The sequence below is a fragment of the Puma concolor genome, chromosome C1 (genome assembly GCF_028749965.1).
Source record: "Puma concolor isolate L17-30 chromosome C1, mPumCon1.1.hap2, whole genome shotgun sequence".
In the NCBI taxonomy this organism is placed as follows: domain Eukaryota; kingdom Metazoa; phylum Chordata; class Mammalia; order Carnivora; family Felidae; genus Puma; species Puma concolor.
This window is the reverse complement of record NC_141674.1, coordinates 27,725,389-27,746,696: the sequence shown is the minus strand read 5'-3', so window position 1 is coordinate 27,746,696 and position 21,308 is coordinate 27,725,389. Positions and strand designations below refer to the sequence as shown.

General features: G+C 37.0%; 1 protein-coding gene across 8 annotated transcripts in view; it reads right to left on the bottom strand.

The window, feature by feature from the left end:
- AGO3 (argonaute RISC catalytic component 3) overlaps nucleotides 1-21,308 on the bottom strand; it is a 123,114-nt gene that overhangs the window by 35,560 nt on the left and 66,246 nt on the right. For all 8 annotated transcript variants that reach the window (XM_086716454.1, XM_086716455.1, XM_086716456.1 and 5 more), the window contains 7 exons: nucleotides 16,078-16,212; nucleotides 11,702-11,789; nucleotides 11,426-11,573; nucleotides 10,704-10,823; nucleotides 7,692-7,814; nucleotides 7,236-7,369; nucleotides 4,511-4,695 (listed from right to left, as the gene is read on the bottom strand). In XM_086716454.1, coding sequence (XP_086572580.1) covers nucleotides 4,511-4,695; nucleotides 7,236-7,369; nucleotides 7,692-7,814; nucleotides 10,704-10,823; nucleotides 11,426-11,573; nucleotides 11,702-11,789; nucleotides 16,078-16,212 — 933 coding nt within the window. The remainder of the gene's footprint in view (nucleotides 1-4,510; nucleotides 4,696-7,235; nucleotides 7,370-7,691; nucleotides 7,815-10,703; nucleotides 10,824-11,425; nucleotides 11,574-11,701; nucleotides 11,790-16,077; nucleotides 16,213-21,308) is intronic.

The window sequence follows — 21,308 nt, the reverse complement described above, 5'->3', positions numbered from 1 at the left end:
AGGCTCTGAGCTGTTAGCACACAGCTCAACCTGGGGTTTGAACTCACAAGCTCAGAGATCATGACCTGAGCGGAAGTTGGTCGGTTCAACTGAGCTACCCAGGCACCACTAAAAATATCTTTTGAATTTTATAACATCATTTGTAACAACTGCATACTATTTTATTAACATATTATAGCTTACTCATTGTTTAAAGCCAGTTCTCAATAGTCTTATTTTTAAAGGTTTATTTTTGAGAGATAGATAAGGCATGTGTGGGGGAGGGCCAGAGAGAGAGTGGGAGACACAGAATCCAAAGTAGGCTCCATGTTCTGAGCTGTCAGCATAGAGCCCGATGTGGGAATGGAACCCACAAACCATGATATAATGACCTAAGCCGAGGTCAGATGCTTAACCAACTGTGCTAACCAAGCACCCTCTCAATAGTTTTTTGTTTTTTTTTTTTCAACGTTTATTTATTTTTGGGACAGAGAGAGACAGAGCATGAACGGGGGAGGGGCAGAGAGAGAGGGAGACATAGAATCGGAAACAGGCTCCAGGCTCTGAGCCATCAGCCCAGAGCCCGACGCGGGGCTCGAACTCACGGACCGCGAGATTGTGACCTGGCTGAAGTCGGACGCTTAACCGACTGCGCCACCCAGGCGCCCCTCAATAGTTTTTTAATATCACAGATACCATTATGAAAATTCTGTGCATAGAATTTTCTCCATTATGAATTCTTTCCTTTGAACACCTTTTTGTAATTGAAATTACTGAATCACACAAACACATTTTTATACTTTTGATAGGATATTATCAATTTAACTGCCATCAGCAATATATTAAAATTCTAGATTCACTTCATACTCACAAGCACTAAGTATTATAATATTTAAATACATTTGCTAATTTAGTAACATAAAATTTTTCTTTCATTTTTTTTAAACAGAAAGAGTGAAAAAAAAAAAAAATAAACAGAAAGAGTGAATGTACTTGAGTGGGGGAAAGCAAGAGAAAATCTCAGGCAGGCTCCATACCTAGAGCAGAGTCCAACATGGGGCTCGATCCCACCACCTCAGGATCATGACCTGAGCGAAAACCAAGAGTCTAATGTTCAACCAACTGAGTCACCCAGCTGCTCCTAAAATTTTTCCTTTTATTTACTTGTAGTTTTCTTTAACTTTTAGTGAAAACCAATACTTTCTCATATAACTGGTTTTGTTTTTTTTTTTTTTTTTTAATTTTTTTTTCAACGTTTATTTATTTTTGGGACAGAGAGAGACAGAGCATGAACGGGGGAGGGGCAGAGAGAGAGGGAGACACAGAATCGGAAACAGGCCCCAGGCTCCGAGCCATCAGCCCAGAGCCCGACGCGGGGCCCGAACCCACGGACCGCGAGATCGTGACCTGGCTGAAGTCGGACGCTTAACCGACTGCGCCACCCAGGCGCCCCTGGTTTTGTTTTTTCTTGAGAAATTTTGGTTTATATTCTTGCTCACTAATCTATAAGAATATAAGGATTTTTTCTTTGATCACAATAACAGATCTATATGGATATTTTAATAGTAAACTAGCCCTCTGTTGTCTCCATTTGCTGCAAACACTTTTTAGATTCTATTGGTTTCCATTTATTTATTATCATTATATATTTGTGAGATATAGAAAATTGAATTTTTATGTAGTAAATCTAACAATTTCTCCTTTGTGAACAGCTCTATCCTTCTTCTTTTTTTTTTAAGAGTTAGAGAATGTGAGTTGGGGAGGAGGGCAGAGGGAGAGAGAGAATTTTAAGCAGGCTCTGGGGCACCTCTGGTGGCTCAGTCCATTAAACATCCAGCTCTTGATTTCAGCTCAGGTCATGATCTCAAGGTTGGTGAGACTGAGCCTCACGTCAGGCTCTGCACTGATAGCATAGAGCCTGCTTGGGATTCTCTCTCTGTGTCTCTTTTTCCCCCTCTGCTTCTCCCTACCTTTGTGCACGTGACTGCGTGCTCGCTCTCTCTCAAAATAAATAAATAAACATAAAAAAAAAAAAAGAAAAAGAAAAAGGAATCTTAAGCAGGCTCCATGCTCAGGGTGGAGCTTGACATGGGGCTCAATCCCATGACCCTGGGAGCCTGACCTAAGCCAAAATCAAGAGTCAGATACTCAACCAAATGAGCCACTAAGGCACTTTTATCATTTAAAATTTTTTTTTAAATATAGATTTAAGTTTGTTAACATACAGTGCAATATTGGTTTCTGGAGTAGAATTTAGTGATTTATCACTTACATATAACACCCAGTGCTTATCACAAGTGCCCTCCTCAGTACCCATCACTCCACCCTAGCCCATCTTCCACCCACCTCCATCAACCCCCAGTTTATTCTCTATCATTAAGAGTCTGTTGTGGTTGGGGTGCATGGTGGCTCAGTCAGTTAAAGCATCCAACTCTTGATTTCGGCATAGGTTGTAATCTCATGGTTTGTGGGGTTGAGCCCCCTGTTGGGCTCCACGCAGACAGCATGGGGCCTGTTTTGGATTCTCACCTCCCTCCCCTCCCTCCAACATCTCTCTCAAAATAAATAAACATTAAAAAATAAAGTCTGTTGTGGTTTGTTTCCCTCTCCTCTCCCTTCCCACATGTTTATGTGTTTTGTTTCTTAAATTCCACATATCAGTAAAATTGTATCATATTTGTTTTTCTTGGACTGACTTATTTTGCATAGTATAATACATTCTAGCTCCAACCATGTCATTACAAATGGGAAGATTTCATTCTTTTTGATGGCTGAGTAATTCCATCGTATATAAATACTGTATATTCCTTACCCAGTCATTAGTCAATGGATATTTGGGCTCTTTCCATAGTTTGGCTGCGTGCAAGTGAGTTCTCCTTTCTCTGCATCCTTACCAACACCTATTGTTTCTTGTGTTGTTAATTTTAGCTATTCTGACAGGTGTGAGGTGGTATCTCATCATGGTTTTGATTTGTATTTCCCTGATCACGAATGATGTTGAGGATCTTTTCATGTGTCTGTTTGCCATCTGGATGTCTTTGGAAAAATGTCTACTCATGTCTTCTGCCCTTTAAAAAAATATTTATTTATTTTTGAGAGAGGGAGAGGCAGAGGGAAAGGGGGACAGGGGAAGAGGGAGAGAGGGAGAGGCAGAGGGACAGGCAGAGGGGGAGAGGGGGAAAAGGGGGAGAGGGAGAGGGACAGTGCACGAGTAGGGCAGGGGCAGAGACAGAGGGAGAAAGAAAATCCCAAGCAGGCTCCAGCTTCAGCGCAGAGCCTGATGCAGAGCTTGAATGCACGAATCGCAAGATCATGACCCAAGTTGAAATCAAGTCACACACTTAACTGACTGAGCCACCCAGGTGCCTTCTGCCCATTTCTTAACTGGGTTATTTATTTTTTGGGTGTTGAGTTTGGTAAGTTCTTTATAGATTTTGGATACTATCAGATATGTTGTTTGCAAATATCTTCTGCCATTCTGTAGGCTGCCTTTTAGTTTTGTAGATTGTTTCCACCTGTTCTATCATTTCTAAACCTAAATGACTATACTCCATTCAGTAGTTTGAAAATTATACTTTCTTTGTATTTTTCAAGATTCAATGATTTATGTTTAACTTATAATTATGACTAAACTTTTTGTTTACAATAATAGTTATCATTTACTGGGTATTCACTATATAATAGGTACTATTCTAGGCCCTGTTTATATATGTAAATTTATTTAATCTTTACAACTACTCTCTATAGGTTAGTTATTTTTAGTATCCCAATTTCAAAGATGAGGACACTAAAGCCTAGTGTGGGTGGTTAAGTAATTCAGCTATATCACACAGGTAGTATAGTTGGCAGAACCTGTTTTTGTTTGTTTTTATTTTTGAGAGAGAGAGTCTGAGCAGTGAAGGGGCAGAGAAGGGGCCAGAGGATTTGAAGCAGGCTCCGTGCTGTCAGCAGAGAGCCTGATGCAAGGCTCAAACCCATGAACAGTGAGATCATAACCTGAGCTGAAGTTAGATGCTCAACTAACTGAGTCAGCCAGGAGCCCCCAGAACCTGGGTTTTAAGTAGCACAGTCTGACTCCAGAGCCTGTGCTCTTAACCAATATATCATATACTGATACTCAAGTTATCTCAATGCCATTTTAAAGAAATAATTCTTTTTTTTAACCATTTTTTTGTGATGCCTCCTTTACTAAAATTCTTTTCACAGGGTCTCTTCTTGGGACTATTAAAAAAAAATTTTTTTTTAATGTTTATTTTTAAGAGAGAGGGAGAGAGAGAGAGTGCGAACAGGGGTGGGGCAGGGAGAGAGGGAGACACAGAATCCAAAGCAGGTTCCCTCTAAGCTGTCAGCACAGAGCCTGACGCAGGGCTCAAACACACGAACCGCGAGATCATGACCTGAGCCGAAGTCGGACGCTTAACCAACTGAGCCACCCAGGTGCCCTTCTTCTTGGGCTAGTTTGCTCTATTGATTTGTCTTTTCCAAAAATATCAAGTACTTGAAGAAAAAAACAATCTTAAGACATCCTTACCATACACTGGTGTCTTCCCTGGCAGGATGACGATAATGAGCTGCAGCCCTGAGTAGGTGTTCTTGAGATGCCGGAACATGGGCTCCACGCTGTCCGCCCCCTGCGCGTATTTGCAGAAGCAAGGCTGGCCCTGGATGGGCATCCCTGCATCTTTAGAAATCTTACGCAGCTGGTCCGTGAAACCCCTAGAAAGAGAAATCACTAAAACTAAATCCTTTGTCTAATTATTCACATCTACAAAGTGGAATGGAAAGTTTGAGAAGTGAATGGAAAATGAAGCAAAGATCTGTGTGCTCCATATATGAAGAGGTCACCAAGATTACTGAAATAAAGGCAATGGGGGGTCAGTAATCTATTTTCCAAACTAAGAACATTACTATAGAATTATGTGGTATTCTGTAGTTTATAAAGGGCATTAGTAATAGTGTGCTGGTTAAGAGTTCATTTCTAGACTTAGCATGACAGGTTTCAATCCTAATTCTGTCCATTACTAGCTCTGAAATCTTAAGCAAATTTTTTTAGTTTCTCTCATCTGTAAGATGATTACTTCCATTACAGAATTGGTGTGAATAAAGTGAGATAATAAATGAGCTTAGCACACTGCCCAAGACATGGTAAGAACTTGATAAATTTAAACTATTGTACGTTTTCTTTTTTTTTAAATAAGTGTTTATTTTTTTTAACATTTTTATTTATTTTTGAGAGAGACAGAGAGAGACACACACACACAAAGTGTAAATAGGGGAGGGGCAAAGAGGGAGACACATAATCTAAAGCAGGCTCCAGGCTCTGAGAGGTCAGTACAGAGCCCGATGTGGGGCTCGAACCCACACACCGTGAAATCATGACCTGAGCTGAAGTCAGACGCTTAACTAACCAAGCCACCCAGGTGCCCAATTTCTTTTTTTTAAGTGTTATTTATTTATATTTGAGAGAGACAGAGAGAGAGGGAGAGAGAGAGCACATACATGAGCAGGGGAGGGGCAGAGGGAGAGGGAGACAGAGAATCCCAAGCAGGCCCTGCACTGTCTGAGCAGAGTCTAAATGCAGGGCTCAAATTCACAAACCGTGAGACCATGACCTGAGCTAAAACCAAGAGGATGCTTAACAAAACTGAGCCACTCAGGTGCCCCATTGCACATTGTCTAATTTGATCATGACAACATTCATAAGAAAGTGGTAGGTGAGGTATTATTTCTATTTTACAGATGAGGCAACAGTTTTAGGGACAAGTATTTGACCAATGTCTAATGGCTACATGAATGTAGAGTCAGAAGTATGACCTACTCCAAAATTTCCTTCCACAATATTATGTATCTGATACTAGAACAGCAGGGAAGGTTGTGTCTTCAGAAAAGATATATTAAAAAAAAAAAAAAAAAAAAAAAAAGAAACCAACATTTAAGAACAAATGAGGCAGGAAGCATTTCAATGCATTTTATCCACACTAAAAAAACCCCAGAAGACTAAATCCATATTAAAACAAAATTCTGCATTTAACTTAAGATAAACAAGTAATGATGTCATGCTTTAACAATCACTTTACTTGTTTTTAAAACAAATAAGGTCCTAAGCCAAGGATCTGAGTCATCTTTGCTCAAAAACATGTTAATTCCCTTAGAGACAAAGTTTGTAGGAATTCCCTTCTCCTTTTCCTTATTAGTGTTTAATTCAAGAAGTATAAAGTTGGATATTTTCAGTCAGCCTGAACAAGAACTACTAGCTGAAAGATTATGAGATTTCTATCAAGCCATGAATAACAAGTGTAAAATGAAAAGAGTAAGTCTAAGCCTGAAAAACAACTGGAGGCATTTTCTTTGGTCTTAAGGTCAAGATAATCATAGCATCGTAGTAAACTATCCTTCTGACATTTTACTTGAAAGCAAGGGGATAAAAACTCTGGAGAAAAATGTATATTAAGTGAACCTTAAGACATACGTTTAGAAATTTAGAGTTAATAAGATGTGAACATAATTAAATAGAAAAAATATTTTTATTTCTCATATGAAGGCAAAGCAAATTCTGAACTGACCTGGTTGGTAAACTGTATCTTTCAAGAACTATTCATTATGAGTATACTTTATAAGATCTATTAGTGGAGACTGAACTTAGACAGTAATCATTTTCTTTCAAGGAAGGTGACAAAATGGAAGTCTGGAAGCCTGTCCACTGAAAATGGACCATTTTTTGTTTGTTTTCAATTTAAACAGAAGCTTACTGAGCACTTATATGCTGAGGAAATGAATTTGGGAAAAAGGGAAGAAAGTGGTGGAGATGGAGGTCAAATTTTCGAAAGTAAGGAAGTGAAAATGAAGAGTTAAATCATTTTTTCAAGGAGCTCAATTGAGAAATAAGGATTTTATTTCATCTTCACCCAAGAGATAGGTATTATTATCTCTAAAAAGGTGAAAACTGAAGCATAATGAAATTAAATAAATTATTCATGATAATATAGCCAGGAAGTGGCAAGGCTAGGAATTAAACATAACCTATTTGCCATCAAAAGCCAATGATGCTCCTTCCATACCACATAAGCTGGACTGTTAAGGTGCCTACAAGCATGAATCAATAACTTTACTAACAAATTCAGAAAGTACTGACAAGAAACATTTTCAAAGGCTCAGTGATTACTCCATATTGAGACAATACAGTTAAAACATTAGCTAAAGTAGTTTAAAATTGAAACACAAAAAAATTCTCAAACCAATATAATGATATGCCTTACTTCAATATTTCTTCTCTGCACTGCCTCTGTGTGGCGAAACAAGCTATAGCCCACATTTTTATTTCAACTCCTGTATGGAACTGTTTCCCTCGCATGTCCCATACTCCATGGCTTGGTGTTGCTACTGTCCGATTCTACAGAAAAAGGAAAAAGAGAAATAAGGCAAAAAAGAAATACTTAACATACAATTTATTTTAATGAGCTGAAAAGAAAAACACTTCAAATTGCTGAATTGATGTATATCTGACATTCTACATGTAATAGGCTACTCTACATCAATAGTATTTCTATTTTTTATCCTACAAAACTAAAACATCTAAACTCTGGCAAAGATACCCAGAAGAAAAAAGTATTGCTGGAGTAAAACAACACTTTCTAATCTCAGACTTAGTTGGGATGCCCTTCTCTTTATAAACAGAAATTGTTTTTAATTTAAAAACCATCAACAGGTTTTACCCGTCCTCCATACTGCAGCATAGGTGCTGGGAGTACACGTCCGGTTACATGGGCCATTTCATCCCGAACTTTAAATTGAAACTCCTGAACAAATGGATCTGTTTCATAATTTGCACTTCTTACCTAACAACAGAAAAAGTTAGTAGTTATTTTCAAAATTTTCCCCAACCCCTGCTTTATTCATTAGAACCTTCCATTTTCGTCTCTTCACTGTATCAATAATGTTTTAGATCTAGTAATGGTGCCTTAATTACAGGATAGAGAATCTTAACCTGGGACTACAGATCATGAATGGACTGTAGAAGTCTGTGAACCTCCTGGTAATTTACAGAAATTTAAATGTATAAGGTAGAATAATAAGAAATTTCAACTATTTATAATCCATGAAAATGGCAATTTTATGTGATTAAACCTAATACATTTTGGAGAGGGTGGTCTAGGGATCATTAGAGGAAGAAACTCGTGACCTAAAAAATAAAAACTTCTAATTAGAAGATTCAGGCATATATTATTAAATTTTACTTAGAGTTTGACAGCAGCTATTGATGATTTTGAGGCTTTTTTCCCCTGAATCATTTGATTTACAATTTATATAAAACTACTTGAATATATTCTGACAAAAATTGCCATATTATAAAATATACTTAATGGGATACACTTAAAACAGATAAGGAAACCAGTATAAGATAAATAATTTTTACAAAATATATCTGTAGGTACGAAGATTAAGATTTTATTAAAAAAATTTTTTTAAGTTCATTTTGTGTGTGTGTGTGTGTGAGAGAGAGAGAGAGAGAGAGAGAGAGAGAGAGAGAGAGATAATGAGGGGGAGGGACAGAAAGAGAGACAGACAGAGGATCTGAAGTGGGTTCTGCACTGACTACAGAGAGCCTGATGTGGGGCTCGAACCCTGAGATCATGACCTGTGCTGAAGTCAGATGCTTAACTGACTGACCACCCAGGTGCCAAGAATTTATTTTAATTCAGTACAGACTTGGACCTCATAATATAATTCATGTTTATAGCATACTATAGTAACTATGTTTTTTCAAAACATATTTACTTGGTCTCAGTGTAGAGGTCAAATAAGGTTACAAAATGAAGGCAGTATTCAAGTGTTTGAGCAACAATCCATTAAAAAAAAACTATATAATTTAAATATGTAAAAAAAAAAATCTTCCCACAATAAACAGAAGAGTTGTTTTCTAAATTAGGCACTAATGCTTCTCCAAGCTTAAATGCCATTCATTTCTGGTGTGTTTCAGTGTACCTTCATAGTAAAGTTGCAAAGAATAACAACTACTATAAATAAAAACTTGCTGTGTGATGTGCTTGGTGTTAAGTTGTATAATTAATTCCCACAATAAACGTATACCTATAAACGTAGGTCTTTTGTAACTTTCAAAATCTTTACAAAGGATAAACCTAAAGCTTAGTTCAGTTAAGTGACTGGCCTAGAACCATATAGCTAAGCAAGTGACCTAGAATCTGAAACCATGTATGTTCTAATTCTAGAATTCCTATTCTCAATCACTGCACTAGTCTTCCAGATGGTATAATTGTAATTTTTTTTAATGTTCATTTTTGAGAGAGAGAGAGAGACAGACAGACAGAACACAAGCAGGGGAGGGACAGAAAGAGAGGGAGACACAGAGTCCAAAGCAGGCTCCAGGCTCCGAGCTGTCAGCACAGAGACTGATGTGGGGCTCGAACTCATGAACCATGAGATCATGACCTGAGCTGAAGTCAGATGCTTAACTGACTGAGCCACCCAGGTGCCCCGTAGATGGTATAATTATAATAATACAATAATGGTAACAGTAAGTAAGCACAGAAGATGGACCCCAGAGCTGTTAGATTCCAAAGCTTGTACTTTAACTACTGTATGATATTCTCTCTTTGGATAGGAAAGCTGAAATAAATGAGTTATAAGTAGTTATTGAGATTTCACAGAGACAGTGAGAAGTTCTAGCCTCTTAAAGGCTTTAAAACCCTGTCATAGATCATAAAAAAATCCATGATGAGAACAAATCTGTATTTTCCTAATTAAGTATCGTGTGATAGCTTTTATTTGCTCTTTATAAAACTATACAGGAATTTCCCATAATTGGCTCACAAAATGAAAAGGCCAGTTGTTAACTTTTTTATAACAATCTTCATTATTACTCAAAGCAATATTCCTATTTCCAGACTTTTTCCTTTTCACTTACATAACTTAAATGGCATTCAAGAAGAGAATAAGAGAAGATCCAGGTTCCTTTTATTTTTCATTTTGCCTTATCCCATCAGTTTTATAAAGTGGTACTGCTACTTTCCTTCTCTTCCACTCACAACAACGATATAACTTAGAGACCCTACATAGTTGGAGCAGTCTTGTATTTCTTTCTTTCTTTCTTTTTATAAAATTTACTTATTTATTTTGAGAGAGAGAGAATGAGTGGAGGAATGGCAGAGAGAGGGGGGACAGAAGATCCAAAGTGGGCTCTGTGCTGACAGCAGGGAGCCCAATGTGGGGCTCGAACTCACAAACTGTGAGATCATGACCTGAACCAAGGTCAGACAGTTAACCAAGTGAGCCACCCAGGCACCCCAGTCTTGTATTTCTTTATTCATCCTATACAGCTACCAGTCTGATACTGGGTACTAAGCAATTCTACTGATAGTTAAGACTCACTATTGCTAGTCATAATACCTTGATTTTTCTTCCTTCTCCTTTACTAGGTGGGAGGTAGTAAAGTTCCAGTTCACTAAACTGAAACACTGGTTCTGAGAGAATCTGCTCTAGATCTATAATTAAAGAGCTTGGGGTTAAATTAGAAGGATCTAACCCTTCTCATAGAACCCATTAAGGTTTACCCCTAGAACACCAATGAATGACTTCCATGATCCCTTTTAATTCTGATAGTCCATGAAATGGTAATAAGTAAGGTATGAGCTGATAAGGACATGGCTCTTCAGTAGTAGCTCATCCTAACATGTTTTTAATTCACATTTCTAGGGTCAAGTACTAACCAATCTGCTAATCTCCTCTTGTCTATCTGGCGCAGATCTTGCTGTTGCTTTGATCATAGTGGAAGTCTGATTGTCCGTTAGCTTCTTGATACATCGTTGCCCGGCCACGATATTACAGACCTACAAACGGAAAAAAGTTTTGTACTAGATGCATATATCTTTTTTTAACTCTCATTGGTAATTACATGTGAAATTAAAATTTCTTAAAATGTCTGTTTATTATGTTTGAGAAAGAGAGAGAGCATGAGCAAGGGAAGGGAAGAGACAGAGAGAGAGAGAAGGAGGTAGGGAGACAGAGGATCCCAAGCTGTGCTGACATCAGAGAGCCTGATATGGGGCTCAAACTCATGAACCATGAGATCATGAGCTGAGTTGAAATCAAGAGTCAGACACTTAACCAAGTGAGTCACCCAGGCACCCCTAAACTGCTTCTTTTTAATATGTTAAGAAGTAGTAAACAATACTGCTTTATAGTATGATTATAACAGGGTAAAATGTACACTCGATAAAAAGGCTGAAAAGAAGTGTACCAAAATGTTAACAATGGTTACTTTAGAGCAATAAGGATTTGTGGATGAAATTTTCCATATTATTTCATTACTAAAATTTAAAACAGTTCAATCTCCAAAATAAATGCGAGAGTCTGAAGTAAGTTATATGCCATAAAAACCCCAACAGAATGATGAACAAGAGGATATTAAGAAACAGCCTGAACACATTACTTCTAGTGGCAGGTAGGTATGTTTCTGTTCCTGCCCCACTTGCAGACAAGGAAGGTGTGGGTACTTCAGCTGAAGAGTATACTTTTCTCTGAAATACTGTGCTACTGTTCTCTCCACAGTTTGGCCATTTTCTAACTGTAAAGGAAAGCTGGAGAAAAAAAAAAAAGTACACATTAACAACTCTCATCTCATTATGGTGAGCAAAACTCCCAATCCACTAACTACAGCAAGCTGCCTCATATCATCTCTACTCTGACAAACACCAGCTTTTCTTACGTTTGATGACTGGCAGGCCTTCTTGTTACATTACAAACACGGTATTTCCGTCTCATTGTTCCACAATGAGTCACTTCAACCTTCAGACCTGTTCCCAACAAGAAAAACTGAGGTTATAGAACTGTCACATGTCAAATATTTATAAAGCCTGTTCACTACAGAAAAACTCAAATTCTAAACAGACAGAAAATTTGTGATACAGGCAATGTGAAATTAACATTTTATAAATAACATTGCTAGTAATGATTACAATCATGATATATCTATCTCCAAATATTTTCCCTATCCTATCAAGATCTACACACTAAAAAACAGAATCATAAAAGTTGCAAAGCCTATAGAGCAAGGGACAAAGTTCTCCATCAATTAAAAAAACAAAACAACCTGTTTATAATAAATTTAGGTATTTATTGCTGGGAGAGGGAATGGGAAATGAAAGAAGAGCTGTAACAATTCTCAACATACTCCACAATTTTCAAAGTATGTGATATGTGAATAGTCTAGTCATCACACAGTGACTGAAGTTTAGAATTTAATAAATCTCAGAAGGAAGTCCTTCAAAGATTTTTAAAGTAGGAAGCAGAAAATTCCAGGCCCTTTAACAGAGGCAGAGTGACAATTTAGTTGAAGTATAGTATAGTGACACAACTCTCTTACTACTATTAGAAATTAAATGCAACCAAACAATTCTTAGAGCAGGTGACCCTGCCTTCCTATGGAATCACTGATCCCTTTGAGAATCTGATGAAAGCGGTAAACTCTCAGAAAATTGCATATACACATAGATGTTCTGGATCCTTGCAATCCATCTATGGACCATAGGAGTATGAAGATCCCAGACCTACTTTACAAAGTGAAGCAATGGTCTTTTAAACCACTGGTAAAATCTTTGGGATTAATTTTCTTAAGCAGTACTGTCCAACAGAACTTTCTGAAATGATAGAATGTTCTACACCTGTGCTAATATGTAATCACTAGCAATATGTGTTATGGAGTACATGAAATGTGGCTAGTGTGAAAGTGAAAACTTAATTTCATTAATTTAAGTAGCTACATGTGGGTAGTGGTACCATATTTACCAGTGCAATCTTGGAGCTACTTAGATAGAAAAGAGTAACAAATTGATACAGTTGCTGCTGCTTACAGATAAGCAACTCCATTACTATGGCTTAGACTCCAAAGGCAGAAAATCTAAAAAGGGGCAGATGAAGGACAACATTTAGTTTCCTGATAGTATTTATGGTTATTATTTTTGCATTGTTTCCCTGTTATATTTGTGATTCCTATTGTGCAGTGGTTTTCAACTACAGGCAATTTTGCTCTCCAGAGAACATTTGGTAATGTCTGGAGACAATTTTAACTGTCATGACTGGGAGGTGCTATGGGCATTTACTGGACGCTAGATTTAGGGATTCTTGGATCCAGGGATGATGCTAAATATCCTACAATGGACGGGACAGCACTACTTCCCACCCCAGACCACAATAAAGAATTATCCAGCCTCAAATGTTAATAGTGGCAAGGTTGAGAAACCCTGAAACAGTGTAATTTATTTTCCTATGTAATCACTAACTGCAGTACCAAACACAAAGTTCATTCACAGTAATATTTTCTTCTGATTTATCAGCACAAATTAAGATGTTAAATGCACATAGCGTCAACTGTACCAGATTGGTATGGATTTTTCTTGAGAAGTACTCCTAATTGAATCAGTGATATAAATAGTTTTTATTAGTAATTACTATTGTAAGACTAAATTTCAGATCAATTAGAGTATAAAACACGCCTCTATATTATAAAGGAAACTAGAAAATAAAGTACTATCAAGAGAAGGCCTTATAAGAAGGAAATGTGAAGTAAGCAATATGAAATAAGCAGGATGTAAAAATATTGTTTAGGGAGAAAACACAATATAAAAATTATAAAATTTTTTCTGTTATCTATACCACCTAGCCATTTGTTTTCAAGTCTTCCCCCTGAATTAAAGAAGTTATTAGTAATATTCTAATAGCCTACTAAATAAGTTTATACCAAAAATAAATTGGTTCTTCTATAAACATATGGTACTTTTACTACGTACACTTCCTCTGATATTTCTGTTAAACCATCATGAATAATTATACAAAGGAACAACCCCAAAGTTACTATTGAATATTTAGGAAAAAGTTCAACTGGAACTAATGAATATACTAAATAAATCTATTCGTTACAGCACAGTGTGTATCACTATTTAACAGTTACCATCAAATTCCTTTATGCTGGCTAAAAAATTAAGCCCAAATATATAGCACAGAACATAGAACTTTGATTCTGCTGAGTTTCCATGGTGGGTTACATGATGTATGTTAAAGAGCCTTCTTAAAAAAAAATAAGAAGAAGAAAGCCTTTTTGAATTTGAATGGAGAAAAAAAATCATCAGTTGATCAAGTAGATCCAACTCAGATTTTTCTACCCCAAATCCAGGGTCATAGGTGCCTAAGGATTAGACCGAACCCAGGGCTTAGCAAAAAGTTGAAATTAAAAAAAAAAAAAATGGACTAGATAATTCTCTGCCCAGGTCCCTCCCGAAACCCTCCATCCAACAAAAAAAAAAAAAAAAAAAAAAAAAAAAAAAAAATTTTGGCTTTAATAAATCAAATATTTAACCTATAAACTTGGCTTTACCTTCACTCTAACATCAACTTTATAATGCTTTCTAGTCATTTTTTCAGTCATTTCTTTGGGCCCCTGAGCAGTTGAAGTTAAGATCGAGTCCATGCTCTTCGGGCAGCAGTTGAATCCTTGTTCTGTACATCTTGTATTTTCTGTGATAGAGTGGTGATATGAGTTGATTGCATAGTTACCGCAAAATAATGTAAGTGACTTCATGATATCAGAGGTGGTAACTAAGCAGCAACTCCACTGGAAACCATGGTATTTTGATGATCAGACATTAATGGTGGGTAATGCACTAACCTCTCGACAATGCTAACAGTGCAGTTAATACGGATTATGAAAGGACAATGATATGGTTGCAATACACTAATATATGACACTTTGTTATTTTGGCATTTAGATAACTTGAGATAAAATAGATGCTCATTTTCAAAGCAGGAAGAACTTTCCTTTTAATGTTTTATTACAATGACACTCTCTCTCTCCCCTGGGTACTGAATGGCAAAGAATGAATGATTACTGGAGCAAGCAGAATGCACTGAGGTATTCTAACTGATTCAGGGAACTGAAAGATGTTCAGTGAACACTGAAACAGTTCAATGTTTCATTCAAACCAGAAGCTGAAAATTATCTACAACAGTCAAAATCTTAAAATACAAACAAAACAAAACAATTTCTGACTATGTAAGATTTAACACTTACAAATGGAATTTATACTACTCATTCTAATTAGAGAATATCTAACTTTTCTTCTTGCCTAAATAATAAAAAACTAAATACAGTGGAGTCACATCTTTTTATTTTTTACATAATCTCTATACCCAACGTGGGACTCGAACTCACAACTTCAAGATCAAGAGTTACAAGTTCAACTAAGCCAGCCAGGTGCCCCCAGTGGAGTCACATGTTACATGAGGATTAAGTTCTAAGTTATGAACAAGGCAAGAATTTTATACAATCAAAATTACTCGTGAAAAATACCTTCAATTGCTAATAAAGTACACTGTCAATAGGATTGCATATAAAACTATAAATGTATATTTAAATGTACATAGAAATGTACATTTAGATAAAGATGAATTACACACAAATTTTAGAACACTATTAAATTTTTTCTTTTTCTCTCCAGAAGACCTTATAGAGATGAATTTATGTTAGTAAAATATACATAGGATGCAACACCACTGTACAAATTTTAGCTCTAAATAAAATAGGCAAGATCAGTGATCAACTGTATAATGTACATGAAATAATGGAAGTTCCAATTCTAAAATAACACATGAAACAGGCTAGCTAGCCCCATATCCATAAAGTTTCAAAGGAATAAAATATTCTATCATTTCAGAAAAATAAGGAGGTCATTATATTAGAATATATAAAAATAATGACTCCAGTTCTGCCCTAACAATGTTTTTGGAATAAGTTTCCTACTTTTAACAGTATTATAGAAGCATTTTCCCATGAGATACTCTTACACTTTTAGCTAGCAACGCAAAGTATTAATAAAATATTAGCTGGTATCAATATTAATTTCATTACTCGGCATTTCTTTCTTTCAAACAATTATCTAAGATGTAATGGTAATGAATTTAATGTAACATTTCATAATCTATATTTTTACAGATGATGTTACATGAACAGACTTTAAACATTTTTTCAATAAAAGTTTGTTATATTCATGCATTTTATACTTAAGTTGTTCCAAATGCTAATTAATTCACCTTTTATCTCTTTGGTGAATTTTACCCGATGAGAATCAGTCAGAGGTCTTGGTTGCTCATCAATATTATGAATGTCAAGAACTTCACACATGAATTGAATTACAGGTTGTGCTTTGTAGAAGGCAGTGGCAGAAACTAAGAAAAACACAAATGGTACAAATTAATGTTTCTGTAAAAAAATTCAGAAATTTGTTCTCAGTTTCCATGATAATTAACTAATTATAAAGTTATAATTATCCTTTATGCATACTTATGTACATAAAAAAGCATTTCTGAATCAAGCAGTTTCAATTTGATGGCTGTTTGACTAGGAGACAGGCAGAAGAACAGAAAAGCCAAGTACTATAGTTTTTATTATCTATTTTTCTTTATGGGTAACTGAATAAAACCTTTCTCTGCTACATGTATAGAAATATTCTGGGTATGAGACAAGGCCTGTAAGGGGACACATGCCAGAGCTCCTTAGCAGAGGAAAAGGTTAGGTATTCTTTTTTTTTTTTTTTTTTTTAACTTTTATCAGGTTATTTTTTTTAATGTTTATTTTTGAGAGAGTAAGAGACAGAGCATGAGTGGGAGAGGGGCTGACAGCAAGGGAGACACAGAATCTGAAGCAGGCTCCAGGCTGAGCTATCAGCACAGAGCCTGATGCAGGACTTGGACCCAAGAACCACGAGATCATGACTTGAGCTGAAGTCGTACGCTTAACCGACTGAGCCACACATACGCTCCTAAACAAAGCTTGCTGTGCCACCCTGGCCTGTTTATTCTAGTGAAAGCTTTTCCTGTCTTGCACAGATTTGAGAAGACAGTGTTAGTAAATGATACTGGTACTAATCCAAATTACAGGAAGTAATAAGTAAAGAGCATTTGTCCGATGTGATCTAGCTACAGTTGGTAGTTTACTAACAGTCAACCAGCATGACTTCTTAATCTTGGGCTTCAGAACTAGAAGAGCTTCACCAATAGTTAGCACATCACCATCACTCATTTCTTTTCTTTTTTAATGTTTTATTAAAAAAATTTTTTTTAATGTTTATTTATTTTTGAGAGACAGAGACAGAGCACGAGCGGGGAAGGAGCAGAGAGAGAGGGAGACACAGAATCCGAAACAGGCTCCAGGCTCTGAGCTGTCAGCACAGAGCCTGACATGGGGCTCGAACTCACAAACTGTGAGATCATGACCTGAGCCAAAGCTGGACGCTCAACCAACTGAGCCACCCAGGCACCCCAAGAATTTCCTTAATTTTATAAAAATTATCTACCAAAAACCTATGACAAATTCAGGGGCACTTGGGCTCAGTCAGTTAAGCATCTGACTCCTGATCTTGGCTCAGGTCATGATCCCAGGGTCCTGGGATGGAGCTCTGCCTCAGGCTCCTCACTGAATATGGAGCCTGCCCAGGATTTGTTTATCTACCTATCTCTCTCTCTCTTTTTTTATCTCTCTCTCCCTTCCTTCCTCTCTCTCTCTCTCTCCCCCCCATCCTCCCTCCCTCCAACTGCTCTGCTCCCCTGCTCACGCTCACTTTCTCTAAAATAATTTTTAAAAATTCATATTAAAAAACATCTATGGTAAATTCAACTTCATTTACTAGGAAGTTCTAGCTAGCACAGTATTGCAAGTTAGAGAAATAACGGGTAAAAAGACTAGAAAGGGAAAAAATTATTCACAGTATGACTACACAGAAAACCCAATAAAATCTACAGATAAATTACAGAATTAATGAGAGTTCAGCAAGGTTGCTAGACTTAAGATCAATATATGAAAAGAAATTATTCTTATACATTGGCAACCAAATTAAAATGTAATTTAGCAAAATACACGTTAAAATTACAACAAAAAACAGTAGGACTTGGGATGAAATCCAAACAAAATATGTATAAGATCTAGAGAAGTAGGGGCGCCTGAGTGGCTCAGTCGGTTAAGCGTCCGACTTCAGCTCAGGCCATGATCTCATGGTTCATGAGTTCGAGCCCGTGTCGGGCTCTGTGCTGACAGCTCAAAGCCTGGAGCCTGCTTCGGATTCTGTGTCTCATTCTCTCTCTTCCCCTCCCCCACTTGTGCTCTTTCTCTGTCTCTCAAAAATAAAAAGTAAAAATGTAAAAACAACAGGGGCGCCTGGGTGGCGCAGTCGGTTAAGCGTCCGACTTCAGCCAGGTCCGTGAGTTCGAGCCCCGCGTCAGGCTCTGGGCTGATGGCTCGGAGCCTGGAGCCTGTTTCCGATTCTGTGTCTCCCTCTCTCTCTGCCCCTCCCCCGTTCATGCTCTGTCTCTCTCTGTCCCAAAAATAAATAAAAAAGTTGAAAAAAAAATGTAAAAACAACAAAAGGTCTAGAGAAGTAAAGGGTATCTTTACTATTGAAAGACACTACAGAAGATCTAAATAAATGGAGTAATATACCCTATTTGTATAAATTATTCCCATATTAATCTGCAAATTCAGAGTAATTTCAATCAAAATACGTATCACCTGGACCTGGAAATTAAGAAATTAAGAAGCTAATCCTAAAACTAACACGAAAGGGCAACAAAACAAGAATATTTATTAAAAAAAAAAATTTTTTTTTTTTTCAGAGAGAGAGTATGCAAGCAGGGGTGAGGAGCAGAAGGAGAGAGAGAATCTCAAGCAGGCTCCATGCTCAGTACAGAACCCAATGAGGGGCTGAATCCCACAACTCTGGGATCATGACCTGAGCTGAAATCACGAGTCAGATGCTTAACACACTGAGCCACCCAGGTGACCTTAGCCAAGACAATTTTTAAGTCTAAGGTCTGCCCTATCATTTATCAAGATTTGTTATAATCTTATTCAAGTCAAGAGACTATGGGGATAGACACACAGACCAGCAGAACAGATTTGAAAGCCTACCTCACACAATATACAAAAACAAATTATTATGCAGAGAATAAATATGAAAAAAAAACATTTAGAAGAAAATATAGAATATCTTTTTTAAAAAATGTTTTATTTTGGGTGGGGGGAACAGAGAAACAGGGAGAGAAAGAATCCCAAATAGGCTCTGTGCTGTCAGTGTGGAGCCCAACAAAGGGCTCGATCTCATGAACTCTGAGATCATGATCTGAGCCAAAACCCACAGTCAGATGCTTTACCCAGTGAGCCCCTCAGGCACCCCTAGAATATCTTTATGATCTTGGTGGTAAGGAAGAATTTCTTAACAAGATATTAAAACTATAAACTACTGAAATCAGGGGCGCCTGGGTGGCGCAGTCGGTTAGGCGTCCGACTTCAGCCAGGTCACGATCTTGCGGTCCGTGAGTTCGAGCCCCGCGTCAGGCTCTGGGCTGATGGCTCAGAGCCTGGAGCCTGTTTCCGATTCTGTGTCTCCCTCTCTCTCTGCCCCTCCCCCGTTCATGCTCTGTCTCTCTCTGTCCCAAAAATAAATAAACGTTGGAAAAAAAAAAAAATTAAAAAAAAAAAAAATAAAAATAAACTACTGAAATCATAAGAATTTCTTTCTCTTTCTCTCTCTCCTGAGCACAAGCAGGGGAGAGTGGCAGAGGGAGAGAGAATCTTAAGTGGGCTCCATGCTCAGTGCGGAGTCCAACATGGGGCTCAATCCCATGACCCTAGCATCATGACCTGAGCTGAAATTAAGAGTCAGATGCTCAACCAACACACCCCTAAGAATTTCTTAAAATACGTAAACTATAAACTATTAAAACTATAAGGGAAAAAAAAATATGGAAGAGAACTGTAAGAAATGCACCCATAAACAAAGCAAAACAACAAAAAACCACCCAAAACAGCAGCAAAATGAGGCTATAGATTGGTAGAGGACATGTGTAACACCTATAACAAATAATCAGTATTTAAAAAAAAAATTTTTTTTAATGTTTGTTTATTGTTGAAGGAGAGAGAGAGAGCATGAGTGGGGGAGGAACAGAGAGAGAGAGGGAGACACAGAATTCGAAGCAGGCTCCAGGCTCTGAGCCATCAAGCACAGAGCCTGATGTGGGGCTGGAACCCACAAACCGTGAGATCATGACCTGAGCCGAAACCAGACGCTCAACCGACTGAGCCACCCAGGCACCCCACAAATAATTAGTATTGAAATATGTAATGAGTTCCTATAATCAAGATACAACAAATGTGGCAAATGACATGAACTAGCATTACATAAAAGAGAAATCTAAATGTTGAAACCCATAAATTTTCGTGAATTATTTTATGTGTAATTAAGGAAATACATAACAATATTGAGCTATCATTTTACACCAGTCAAGATGGGCAAAGAATTTTAAGACCTGTAACACAAACTGACAACAAGCCAATGGAAGAATGAATGCTCTCATGCAGACTGGAGGGATATAAACTGATACAATGACGAGAGCAAATAGTAATGTATAGTAAATTTGAAGATATGCTTACTTTCCCATCCAGCAGTTCCACTATGTTGAAATACATACTCTAGAGAAATTCCCTATAAGCCAGAGGAGGCATGAGTAAGAATGCTTATTGTAGCATTGTTTTTAATAGTAAAACCAAAATATCCATCAACAGATGGATAAATCTGGAGTGTGTGCACATAATTAAAATGGACTAGCCAGGTGTTAGAATTCAGATCAATAAAATTAGAAATCAAGTACAGATATTATTGAGAGGACTTTGGTGGAAAATGAGATATTATCTACTACTTAGATTGCCAGTATCTAGATATATATAATCTACAACTAAGGAAAAAAAATCACCAAAAGAGACTATGTCTAGAATACCAGTAGGATAGTCTTCCAATTCATCAACATTCATCTCCAAATTTATTAAGGACATTTAAATTTCAGTAAGGTTTTGTAATACACTCTACAGCTCTAATGTATCTTTATATAGATTGATAAATGATAAATTTTTTTTGCTGATAGAAATACATCCTTTAATTCCTGTCACTGATTGTTTGTTTCACATTGATTTTTCCAAGCTATGTTTATTTTCTTCTTTTCATGCGTAGCAGTGTTTGAATAATAAAACAAGGACAAGCTTTAAAATAAAATGGACATAGATTTTGATCCTAGGTCCAACATTTACTGATTATGATTTCTCTGAATTTCTATTTGTTCAGTTGTAAATTTAGAATACCTACTACTCATAGCATTAGTGTGGGGATTCAATGCAAAGTACCTACTTGTACGCAGACCATAATAGGAACTCAACAGAGCTTCTTTTTTCATTTCTTTTAAAAAAATTTTTTTAAATGTTTATTGATTGAGAGAGAGAG